This window comes from Trachemys scripta, chromosome 5 (genome assembly GCF_013100865.1).
Source record: "Trachemys scripta elegans isolate TJP31775 chromosome 5, CAS_Tse_1.0, whole genome shotgun sequence".
Lineage (NCBI taxonomy): Eukaryota > Metazoa > Chordata > Testudines > Emydidae > Trachemys > Trachemys scripta.
The window spans coordinates 115,448,019-115,461,201 of NC_048302.1; the positions used below are offsets into that span (position 1 = coordinate 115,448,019).

Here is a 13,183-nt window from a genome sequence, read left to right on the forward strand (position 1 = left end):
CTGTATTTCCTGGGGATTCTGCAAATACCAAGTTTAAAGTAATAAGTGTGATGCAGTAAACATCACGTGTGGGATTTTCCAAAGGGCTTAATTCAATGTTTGACTTCAGTGGAAGCAGAGTTAGGCCAACACTTGAGGGTTTCTGAAAATCCCATCCCAAAATTGTAATAGCACAGGTGTATATGCATTAACAAGTGTATCTTTAAATGTTTTGAATAGTCACCGTGGAGTGGCAAATCCTGAGTTTTTAAATGGCACCCACTGAAATTAGTATTGTCACATTCTACAGTGTGATTGGAAATGTACCTGCAGAACAAGCTGCCTTTTTAAACTAAGGTAGTTGAGATTATCGACAGCACTCTTCATTTTTTGACTCAGAAAGTTGAAATACAAAGTCAGGATTTCTAGCAGATGTAAAAAATTATAAAAGTGTTTGTGGAACTCCATAATGCGGGCTCAATGCGAGGGACGGGGAATGTGAAAAGGGAAATAGGGACAACTTGTCACTTGTTAATAAGCAGAATAATTTATTTTGCTTCCATATTACTAACTGTCTAGGGCCTTCCTTCTGTACGCAGCAATGTATGGGGGACACAGCTATTCCTACACTCATAAATAAGTCTACTTGACTTTGAAAGCCCGGAAAGCAATCCTGAAAAAAATCAAGGGACTAATGTGAAAAGCTCTAATAATGTGGTGAACACTGCAGACTGCGGAAGAATGCAGCACAGCAGGATGCTGGTCCTGTGAAGCATTGTCCCTGGAGTTTAGGGTACTCAGCACCTCACAGGATCAGTCCTGAAGTGAATACCCCTGGTTGTTTAAAAAATGGACATAGACCACAGTACTGAATTCACAGTAGTGCCTTTTTACTTAGACAATTATACAGTTGCAGTGATTTAAAACAGTTGGTTGCCACCAACAATGATACAGACTGAGGGGTGGAGGGAGGGAATCTACAAATTCCACCACAATGACCACACTTTTGTGAAGATCATGTCCTTCTACAACTCTCAAAAGGCTGGTTTATAAATACAGAAAGATATTGATCGATCTAGTGCATTTCTGAGTTCACTTTATCCTGAAATATGTACAGATTGTTTGTCGCTGCTATAGCAATTATGTTCTCAGTTGGATGCCAGGCTGTGTGCAAGATCTTCTTCGTAAAGTCCAAACTGTCGACACTGATGTCATCTTTCCTTCGCTTGCCCCCTACGCAGACTCGGCGGGGTTTTAGAATGGCTCGTGGTTTACTGCTCTCCCGGGATGCCTCCAAGGTAACATCCCGCTTGGTGTTTCGGTCAAACATTCGAAAGAAGTTGTTATATGCACCTGTCATAATAACACTGAAGAGGGAGGAAACAAAAGCAAGAATAAATAGCAGAATACACTAACTCTACCACGAACGGGAGTGGATCAGTACAGTACAATTACTTTTCCCTGCCATGTAATTGAACTCTATAGAGTTCAGAAACTTGTGTTACTGTGCAGTTTAATATATATGGACTTTTGAGTTTACATGGTTTCTTATCATCTCATGGCATTTAATATACTGTAAGGTTGCTTCAGTATTGCTAATCCCAAGTATTCAAAAATCATAAGTCAGAACCCCAAAATTATTAGATTGATTAAAAAATAATGAGATTTAAAAATAATAATTCTTGGATTCTGTTTATTTGCATTCTAATTCTTGGGCCTTTATGGTTCAAATTTTCAAGCTTTCTCCATAACTATGAAAGTTTTATTTGAATGAAATGTAAGCTTATGACTCCAAGAGCTGTGTCTTTAAGAAAAACAGCAAATATTGTATGACTTGCTATAGAATAGCAAGAATTGACAGCGTTGTTTACTTTCACATTTGTTTAAATGAATGTTGCCAAGAAAGATGTTTGTGGGGACGGAAGTTGGAGCAAACAGTGAATCAGTGCAGGGCAGAGGGAAGTCAGAGAACATTCCAGAGCTTTAACTAGATGTCCAAAGGTGCCTGCTTGGTCTGCTGCTGCTTCTACCAGGTGGAGTCTCTGGCTGCCTCCTCTCTGCAGCTCATGTAGGTAGTCCCTAGTGTCCCCAGAGTGTGTGTGGGGGGGTCTCCCCTCCACATTCTAAATCCAGGGGAAGTGTGAAAGGGGAGAAGGGTTGACCCTGGTTAGATCCTATTTTACCCATCCCCACCCCCAGTGCAGCAGTCCCTGCTTTGGACATTGTTAATACGTTTGGAGAAACAAGTGCTATGAGAACATTTATCCCCAAATATGTTAATAAAAAGATGTTTACCGATAAACGTGATGTGACAGCGTTTGATCTACTACACAATCACAAAAGGAGATATGTATCCTCTCAGTCCTTCCATCCCTCTGCACAAAGCCTGAGTAGTCATGCTTTTTGCAAGGCTATCTGCAGGGGCTGGAGAAAGAGGGACGGAATTTATCTTCTCCCCGAACACAAGCAGACCCCCTAATCCAGCCCACAGTCTGAAATAGTGATTGTGTCCTGCTCCAAAATCCTCCATCACAAGGGGGTGATAGTCTGGCTCCACTGAAGTCAGTGGGTCTTCAAGTCACTAGATCCACATGGTCATGGATCCTATGGCCGTGCCTATAACCCCCCACAAAATACTGACCTATTGCGGGCTAATGCAGACACTCCCAAGCAGTAGCCAGAAGGTGTGGAGACCGTATGGCAAAGCTGCTCCACAGTTATACTCCCCCCCATTGCAGCTCCAATGTAGGGTGTCAGTGGTGTGGAGAGCATCCCATTGGCTCTCTGCACTAGGGAAAAATGTCACCCAAAGCTCATATAGTCTTTAAAGGTGCAGCTATAGAATCATAGAAATGTAGGGCTGGCAGGGAGCTTGAGAAGTCATCAAGTCCAGCCTCCTGCATTGAGGCAGGACCAAGTAAATCTAGACCATCCCTGACAGGTGTTTGTGCAGCCTCTTCTTAAAAACCGCCAATGTTGAAGATTCCACAACCTCTGTTGAGAGTCTATTCCAGAGCTTAACTGCCTTATAGTTGGAAAGTTTTTCCTAATATCTAACCGAAATCTCCCATGCTGCAGATTAACCTGATTACTTCTTGTCCTACCTTCAGTCAACATGGAAAACCAGTCATGTTCCCCATCATAGTCTTCTTTTCGCAAGACTGAACATGCCCAGTTTTTTTTTTTTTTTAAACCTGGCCTCATAGGTCAGGTTTTCTAAAACTTTTTTTAGTTTTGTTGCTCTTCTCTGGAGTCCACTGCCTCTCTCCCATTTGTCCACATCTTTCCTAAAGTGTGTTGCACAGAACTGGACTCCAGCTGAGGCCTGACCAGTGCCAAGTAGGACAGGACAATTACCTCCCTTGTCTTACATACAACACTCCTGTAAATACACCCCAGAATAGCTGCCTTTTTCACAACTGCATCACATTGTTGACACATTGTGGCAGGGTGAGTGCCCCACCCCGATGTGAGAGGGGGCAGAGTAGGCCAGAGAGGCTGCGCAGGCCGGCAGCCAATCAGGAAAGGGCTTACTGACGGCCAATCAGGGCTCAGCTTGGCCCTATATAAAGGCTGCCCAGAAGCGCAGCAAGGAGTCTGTCCCAGGCCTTTGAGAGGGGAAGGTCTGTCTCCAGACCAGGGAGACTAGCACCAGGAACAGTGCAGTGCAGTGCTGGGCAGGCCCGGGGGAGCAGAGGGGAACTCCAGCCTGGTGTCTGCCAGGTTGCAGGCCCTGAGGGGAAGGGCCTAGCGGGTGCAAGGGGCCATAGGGGAAGCGAACCAGGGAAGCAGACAGATGAGGGGAGAGAAGGAGGACAGCGAGGCTGTCGCCAGAGGGTCCCTAGACCGGGATCCAGAGTAGAGGGTGGGCCTGGGTCTCCCCCCCCCCTTGCAGTACACCCAGCCATTGGCCGTAGGGAGCGGCCATTATAGACTACGCCAGATCCCTGACAAGAGGGATTAGACTTTGGGGTGTGTGGTTGTACATGGTGGCCGGAGTGCAGAGAGACTGCTGATCAATTCCCCTCCCCCGGAAGGGGGCGAGGATAGACTAAGGGCACTGCTGGAGGGCAGTGGCTCGAAAAGGACGCCGCGAGCTGGTGAGTGACACGGGCTCAGATGCCAACCGAGGGCGAGATGACGGACGGGACACCACCAGGAGGGGGCATTCCACTGGACAGAGCTAATTCCCAGAGACAACCAGCAGGAGGCGCCAGGTGGTGAGTCCCAGCACCATTACTCATATACAATTTGTGATTCAGTATAACCCCACATCCTTTTCAGCAGTACTAACACATAGCCAGTTATTCCCAATTTTGTAGTTGGGCATTTGACTTTTCTGTCCTAAATGAAATACTTTGCTTTATTGAATTTCATCTTGTTGAATTCATACAACTCGCCAATTTGTTGAGGGTATTTTTGAATTCTAGTCCTGTCCTCCAAAGTGCTTGCTACCCCTCCCAGCTTGTTATCATCTGCAAATTTTATAAGGATGCACTCTATTCCATTAGCCACGTCATTAATAAAAATATTGAATAGTACCAGACCCAGGACTGTCCCCCTACAGGACCTTATGAAATACATCCTCCCAGTTTGACAGCAAACCATTGATAACTACTCTTTGAGTACAGTCTTTAAATTGTGGGTGCCTAACTGATTGAATCTGACCCACATTTCCATAGTTTCATTCTGAGAATGTCATGTGCGACTGTGTCAAAACCCTTTGATATAATCAAGCTATATCACACCTACTGCTCCCCCACAATCCAACAGGCCAGTAATACTGTCAAAGAAGGAAATTACGATGGTTTAGCATGACTTGTTCTATTATCCTGTAAGTGCTTACAAACTGATGGTTTAATAATTTGTTCCAGTATCTTTCTAGGTATTGAAGTTAAGCTGACTGGTCTATAATTCCGGGGTAGCCTCCTTGTTCCCCTCTTTGAAGAGAGGTACTATGTTTTTCTTATTACCTTTTATGTCCCTCATTAGGTGTAACTCATTTTGTGCCTTGGTCTTTCTAATTTTGTCCCTACATGCTTGTGCTATTCTTTTGTACTCCTCCTTAGTTCGCCCATGTTTCCCCATTTTTAAGAGTTCCTGGTGGAGCCATACTCGCCTCTTTCGATTATTATTCTTTCCTTCATATGGGGATAGTTTGCAGTTTTGCCTTTACTATTGTCTCCTTCAGATACTGCCAGCTCTCCTGAATTACTTTTGCTCTTTGATTTTCTTTTCATGGAACCTTACCTACCAGTACTCTGAGTTTATTAAAGGCTGCTTTTTTGAAACAAATTGTCCTGCTACTGATCTTACTCCTTCCTTTCCTTAGAATCATGAAATCGAGCATTTAATGATCACTTTCACCCAAATTGTCTTCCACCTTCAGATTCACAACCAATTCCTCCGTGTTGGTCAGAATCAAGTCTAAAATTACTGTTCCTTCATCCACTTTCTGAAACAAAAAGTTGTCCCACATAATATTGTGTTATACTGTATTTCTTTTCCAATAGATGTTTGTGTAGTTAAAATCCCCAATTACTACCATGACTTGTTCTATTAGTGTTTTGGATATTTCTGTTATTTCTTCTAGAAATGCCTCATCCTGCACCTCCTCTTCCTGATTTGATAGTCTATAGTAGACCCCTACCATATCACCCCAATTTTTACTCCTCCTTTTATCTTTACCCAGAGACTTTCAACTGGTCTGCTTCTCACCTCCTTCTGGACCTCAGAATAAATATATATATTCTTTATGTACAATGCAACACTTCCTCCCTTTTCATCCTGCTTGTCCTTCCTGAACATGCTGTATCCCTCTATATCAATATTCCAGTCATAAGACTTCTCCCACAAAATCTCCGTGATATCAATTAAGTCATAATTTAACTTATGGACTAATACTTGCAGTTCATCCTGTTTATTCCCCATACTCCTTACATTTGTGTATAGACAACAAACATGTTGAACAGATTTCTCCCTACACCCCCGATTTCCTTCTTGTTAGTCCTATAATCCTATGGCTCCTGCCTGTACAGTTCCAAGCTCATTGTTGGCACTCCATAAACTACAAGTCTTTTTAATGTAATCTAACAGTAGATTTCATGTGCCCCATCCCAGAAAATGAATGAAAGTTATTGTGTGTTAGCAATGTGTCACTCTGTACAGTTGGTTATACTATTTTTCTGTGGCATTTTGTTGTTTGGGATACACCATAGTCTATTGGACTGGGAATCGGGAGTCTTGGGTTCTATTCACAGCTCTACCCCAGACCTGCAGGGCACGTGACCGTACAAAAGTCACTTCACCTCTTTGCCTTGTCCACATCAATTATAAGCTCTTTGATGAAGGGACAGTGTCTTACTATACATACAGTGCCTAGCACAATGTGGCCTTGATCTCCGTTGGGGGCCATTAGTTGCTATGTAATACAAATAATATAGTAAAACATTAATAGAACTGTGCAACTAAATGACTTTGCATCATGTCTGAGTCATAGCTGCCTAGCTCACTGTCTTCACTTCAGAAACAATACAGAGAAGCTGCAGAACTCTGGCAAGCTATATTCTGCATCATGAATCATTAGCAATATTGCCATCTATGTTCTGATTCAATGTAGCTGCTGATAGCCTAGAATTTGACACAATAGGATTTTATTTTATATAGCACTTTTCATAGAGCAAATATCCTGATATGCTGAAGAAAGAAGCAATGAGTCAGATATTGGTAGTGGAGGGACTGTATAGGTCACAGCAACCACTGTACTCAGCAATAACTTGCACACAGATTTGGATGGGTAGTCACGGTGCTTCCTAGAGTTCCCAGGCATGAACCGGAAGTGTGACCTGCTGCACCCTTCAGAGGGTGCAACATGCACTCCCCCTCCAGAGCCATCCAGTTCTGCCGGCTAGGGCAGAGGGCAGGCCAATGCTCTTCCCTTTCTCACCTACAGAGACCCTTACAGGAAAGCGTCTCTAAACTCAAGAGTGCAGGAACAGCAGTTGTCGTCAGATGTTATATGGAGCCAGGCTTCTTCTCCCTTCCACCATGCCCCCGCTCACCCATGCAAGGGCCAGACACCATCTCACCTTTATGCAACAAACTAACAGTAAAATTAAAGACGCTCGTGTGATAGCTTTATAAACTGTATCCAATAGCCCCATAAAGCCTATTGATCAAGATTAGATTTGTTTCAGAAAGTGACTCAGCAGCAGTAAGTCTGACATTGTGTTCCTTCCAAAGCGGCCTGGTCTATACTAGGGGTGGGGATCGATCTAAGATACGTCGACTTCAGCTACGCTAGTCTCGTAGCTGAAGTTGCGTATCTTAGATCGACTTAGAATGACTTACTTCGCGTCCTTGTGGCGGGGGATCGACGGCCGCCGCTCCCCCGTCGACTTTGCTTCCGCCTCTCGCCGAGCTGGAGTTCAGCAGTCGACGGGAGAGCGATCGTGGATCGATTTATTGCATCTACGCTACACGCGATAAAGCGATCCCTGATAGATCGATCGCTACCCGCCGATACCCGCGGGTAGTGTAGACGTACCCTATCCATGTCTTGTCATTAAGACGCCTGCTATAATGGTTAGTCACAACATGAAAAAGAAAAAGGGTATTTCGTATCTCTGTGCTAACACACAGTCTTTGATTCTAACTGTCTTATGAAGTACTGTGGCTTCTTCCCCTGGGCAAAATTTTGAAACTGGTTTGTAATGATGGGGCATCATGGACTGCAGAGCTGTACATGGCTGGAACACATTTCCCTCGGGAATAAAAACCAACCCTCCCCGATGAATCCAGAAATAGCAAGGGGAGCAGTTTTCACACAGGCAATGTGCCAGCTGAACAGCTCTCAGTCATGGTCAAAAATCCTCTTTTTCCAATGTTTAGTATGCCGCAGAGCTGCCTCTGCAGTCCATTTGATTTGTTACTTCTTGAACTTTCACATATTAAAGAAGTCTCTCTTCTTTGACTGGCTCATTTAGAGCTATAGTGTCATTTTTTTAAATATAAGCGTCCCTATTGCTTTGTATGTAGATGATTACTGTTCATGCTTCCCCTCGTTTCTGCCATTTAATGGCATTGTAAAAATAGCATTATGTAATGAAAAGGGGCCATTCTTGTTGAAGGTCACAGACAGATGAATTATAACCTTACTTGCTGTTTACAATAACATGAAAAGAGGGAGCCTACCTTAGCATTTCTATTATTCTTGTTCAGAAACACAATTCTGTATCATATGATGACAACATGATAATATAGTGTGTATGTGATAGGGAGGTTAAATAGTTCCCATATTATACCTGGCAGCCATATGAGGTGAGAGGGGAAACACTGCGTGTGTGTATATATTTAGTTCGCTTTACAAAAGTGTCCTCTCTATTTTTAGAGACAAGGTGGATGAGGTAACATCTTTTCCTGGACCAACTTCTGTAGCTGAGACAAGCTTTCAAGCTACACAGCTGTTCTTCAGGTCATATATACATAGTTTTAGACAGTTTTGTTCTGCACAGCAGTGCTATAACCAGCATATTGACAAAATTCTTGCAATTTAGTGTTCATGCTAGTTAATTTTTCATGTGTGTGCTCTGAGCAAAAATTGCTGTTAATTGTTCCACCTGGTTTACTCTGTTTAAGTGCTGCATTACCAGTGGCACTGAAATAGTGTGTTCTCTAGTCACGGCACAATTATCAACTACTGTAGCCAAAGCCGGGCATTTCTGAGTCTTTATTAGAACTGTCTAGAGACTAGAGGTAGAAAACCCCTTAAGCTACCTTGTCTCTCCTCCTGCCCAAATTGGAAACATTAAAAAACTGATACTTTGCCCTCCCCAGGGTCACACTTGACCAGAAGGTTCCTCCACTCCTGGAATGCTGTCAGCCAAATCTTCTCTTTAGCTTCCCTTTAGCTTTAGCAAGAAGGAAAATATAACAAAATGTAGAAATTCAAGTGAACTATCTACGATGTGTACCTTGTGTTTGTTTCCCTCCTTTTGTTTTTCTGCTGCCTTCTTTTCTTGCCCCCATTCTATTCTCTATTTCCATCTCTTGCCCCAGCCTCCTACTTTCATTCTTTACCCCTAGTTCGAGTTAGGTTTTTTTTCCTTCTTTTTTCATCGTTTTTCTCCCTGTTTCATTCTCTATTAAAATGCCCCTTTTTACCCTTCCTTTCCCTCTCTTTGTGCTCTTTCCTGTTGTTTGCTATTCCCTGATGTCCCTCTTTTCCGTTATCCTTTATCGAGTGCTTTCCCCTCATGTCCCTTTTCTGCCTGCCCTGCCCTGCTCTGTTCCTCCATCTTTGGTCTCCCCTTCAGTTGTCTGGCCATTCTCCCTTCCATCTGCCCAGGAAGCCTTTGCCTGCTCTCACAGCCTGCCTCTTGCCTCTTCCTGATGCTTAATTTGTAATGAAAGAGGGGCCGGGCCTCAACCAATTTTCTTTTTGATTCATTCCCTGATGCAGCAAGCCCAGAGGTGCAGGGGCTATGAACTGCCAAGCCTAGAGGTGCCGGAGCTCAGCTCTGGCAAGCCCTGGCACTGCTTCTTCCACTAAGGGTTTCTTTTTTTCCTCCTTCCTCTCAAATGTTTCTAATTTCCTTTCTCTCCTTCCCCTTCAGTCTGAATCTAATTGCTTCTGAATAAAGTAACTAATTGGCAGACTTCCGCTGTCATCTTATATAGAGGCCTAGTTTCTGTGCTTATGAATTAGCATGAATATAGGCCTCTGTACATGACTCCACAGTCTTGGTCTACTATTGCAATGGACTTCATTGTAGAACTGCCACATCCTATCTCATAGAGCTGGAAGGGACCTTGAAAGGTCATCAAGTCCAGTCCCCTGCCTTCACTAGCAGGACCAATTTTTTTTGCCCCAGATCCCTTAATGGCCCCCTCAAGGGTTGAACTCACAACCTGGGTTTAGCGGGCCAATGCTCAAACCACCGAGCTATCCCTCCCCCGGACACTCGGTAATTGTGGTTGTTGTCGTCCTAAGAAAGATGGCAACACTTCATCCCATCCCATGCCATACTGTTCCTACTGCATGGAAGATGGATGGGATCTTCCTGGAAAATGCCTTCCACTATCACGGGTTACAATGAGGCATTGTATCAGACCAGGGTCCCAGTTCATTTCCCAGTTCTGGTGGGAATATCTCAGACTCCTTGGTGTCGAGTCCCTCATCTTGTCATAGACTAATGGGCAACAGAGAGAGTCAATGAACTCTTTGCTGCTTTTTGAGCTACCACAAGGATGACTGGCTTCTCCTTTTGTGGTATGCCAAATTTGCATATAATGCCTCAATCCACTATAGCCCATTCTTTGCAAACTATGGCTTTACTCCCTGCTTCCACCCAGATTTGCCTGTGAGTTCCCCAGTACTGGCCCCCCTGGATTTACCTTCCCACCTACACCAGGTGCACGGGGAGCTCAAGGAACACTTGCAGTCTGCCAAACAGGCCTATAAGCACCATGCAGACCCAGACCATCAGGTTATCTCAAATCTGGCCATAGGGGACAAGGTGTGGCTCTCTGCCCAGAACCTTAAATTGAGTTGCCCAGCCACCCAACTAGACAACCAATGCCTAGCCATTACAGAATGGGTAAAACCACTGGCTTTCAGTTTACAGCTGCACAAGTCTCTGGAGAGCCACCCCATCATTCACATCCCACTCTGAACACCCTGCACTGAGAACCCATACCCAAACCACTCCAACCTACTGCCACCACCCATAACCTAACATGGACAGGAGGAATACTTGGTACAGCAAAGCCTCAACTCTTGCTGAGTTAGGGGAAGGCTCCAGTACCTGGGGAACTGGGAAGGCTGTGGTCGAGTTGAGCAGTCTTGGGAACTGGTAGAGAACATTCATGTCCTAGACTTATTGTGAACGCTCCATTAAATGGCTCCTGAGACACCAGCCCTCACTTTCAAAAATCAGGGCCTGCAACGGAGCCAGTCTGGAAGCCAGGCAAGCTAACAAGCACAGCCAGCCTGTAGTGGGCTGCCTGATTGGGTGAAAGACCATCCTGCAGCTGTTCAAAGCAGTCACCCTGGCTGTGATAGCTCCTGCACCTGCTTGTATGCAGCATCAGACCCAGCACCACACCTGCCTTGCCTCACTCCAAGTAACCCAGTTCTGATCATTGACTCTGAATCCTGTGATGCCTGCTCTAACCCTTGGCACAACTGCCCACATGCCTGCCCCTAAATTCACACATGGAGGGTGCTTTCCAAATATGGCTTTCTTATTTCCTGCAGGGCATGGGGTGTTGGATGATTCCCCCACCCCATGACACTGTTTTTCCCCTCTCACACCAATCTCGACCACCTGGAGGCATCTGCACCATGGGAAAGGGCAAAGACTGGGCAGAGTTAGGGGAATAGTGCTGGGATGGCTGGATGGCCCAGCTTACTCTCTCTCCCCTCTGAACTGCAGGCACAAAAGATACACGTTGGTGCTGTATTATCTTTTCTGCAGTGCCCACCCTGGTGCTCATTGTTGCCAGACCACCTCGTCACCATACTGTGTGATTGCAGAGGAGATGCATGGATTCCAAAGCCAGACGGGACCACTGTGATCACCTAGTCAGCGCACCTGTGTAACATCTGCCATAGAACTTTCCCAAAATAATTCCTGGAGCACATCTTTTTAGAAAAACAACCAGTCTTGATATAAAAATGCTCAGACTCCACCACAACCCTTGGCATATTGGCCAATGCTTAATTACCCTCACAGTTGTGCCTTACTTCCAGTCTGAATTTGTCTAGCTTCAACTTTCAGCCAATGGATTTTGTTATTGGGGTCCAAGCCAGTGTGGAAGTGAGGGGATTCTTACCGATTTTCTTCCTCCAGGAGTGCGCCTGTCGATTTTACCCTGGGAAATGGCAATCTAGACTTTTCAGGTGCTCAGCAATAAGAGGGTATGGGTGCTGCCATCATGGCAAGCTGCCCTTTTCAAAGGAACCCAGTGACTTTCCAAAACTCTGTTGCTTGGGAGAAAATTATGGAGTTTCTTAGGGAAAAGGAGGAAGAAGATCTGCTGCACTGATCCCCATACACACGATTATGCCTATTTCGCAGGGCAGCCAGTCTTCACCTGGGAACCATACAACACAGTTCGGTGGTAGTGGGGAACTGACTGGCTTGAAGTGAGAGAGAAGGTTCATGACTATAAATTAGATGGTGCATTGGTGGGGAACCTTAGCACCATTGCTGATAGACAAGCTTGGATAATAGGCTCAGGAGCTATGGGGCACATATATAACTGGCCTGGATGGGACTGGGAATGAGAAACAAGGGACTCCCAATCTGAGTGATGTCTTCTATATTTTAAATGTGGATTTTGCTATCAACCCACCACTGCATCATACAAGACTGGGGTAGACAAGTGTACAAAACCAAATCTTTATTAAAGCAGTCATTGGCAAATCAGTGGTTTAAGGCCACTGGAACTTGCCACTTATGCAGAGTAGACTCAGGAAGCTAACTGGATGAAGACAGAGGGCTCTTTGATAGTTGTTTGTGATTTCATCTACCCACTTGTATGGCCCTCACCACCATGGTAGCTGAAAGACTCCTTTGAAGGCTTCCCTCCAGCAGTTAGTTTAAAATATATATATATATATATATATATATATATATATATATATAAAGGTATTAATGTATGTAGTTTCTAATATCTAGAATGTACTGGAGGAGGTCAGGTGAAACAGAAATTCAACAGTGTAATTCACAGATAACCTGTTCAGCTGCTGTTAATTCCAGGGCATTTGAGATAAACTCCGAAATAACAATGTGTGCATATTTGCATTCCAAGGTTGGCGGTGGGAAGGGGACACTGTTTTACACGTTATTAGTTAATTCTTCCATTCACTTGGACTCTCAAATCTTTAAATAAAACAGCTATATACAATAAAGCTTGCATGTTCTGAAGTCATGTAAGCATGCATATGTATATGCTATACATGGCATGTGTTTATTTAACCCAGTCAACTAACATAATATCTGCTCGGCTGGTTGCATTATTTTTAAGATCCCCCGCTCCCCTTTACCTCCTGCAATTGCTGTTCTTGCCCAAGTATATAATGATTAATGTGTCCTTCAGCAAATGCGATCGGATCTGTCTGATTGTATTAGTTCCTGTTCATTGGCGTTACTGAGCATCAATCACGTTTTAATCAGAGCTTGTGTACATTGACTTTTTT

The 13,183-nt window shown here is 44.3% G+C and overlaps 1 protein-coding gene across 3 annotated transcripts in view; it reads right to left on the reverse strand.

The window, feature by feature from the left end:
• Window positions 1–848: 848 nt before the first annotated feature.
• The window catches only part of PPP2R2C (protein phosphatase 2 regulatory subunit Bgamma), a 270,028-nt gene continuing 257,693 nt past the window's right edge, over window positions 849–13,183 (reverse strand). For all 3 annotated transcript variants that reach the window (XM_034770935.1, XM_034770936.1, XM_034770937.1), the window contains one exon: window positions 849–1,346. In XM_034770935.1, the coding sequence (XP_034626826.1) occupies window positions 1,055–1,346 (292 nt within the window). In that variant the 3' untranslated portion in view covers window positions 849–1,054. The remainder of the gene's footprint in view (window positions 1,347–13,183) is intronic.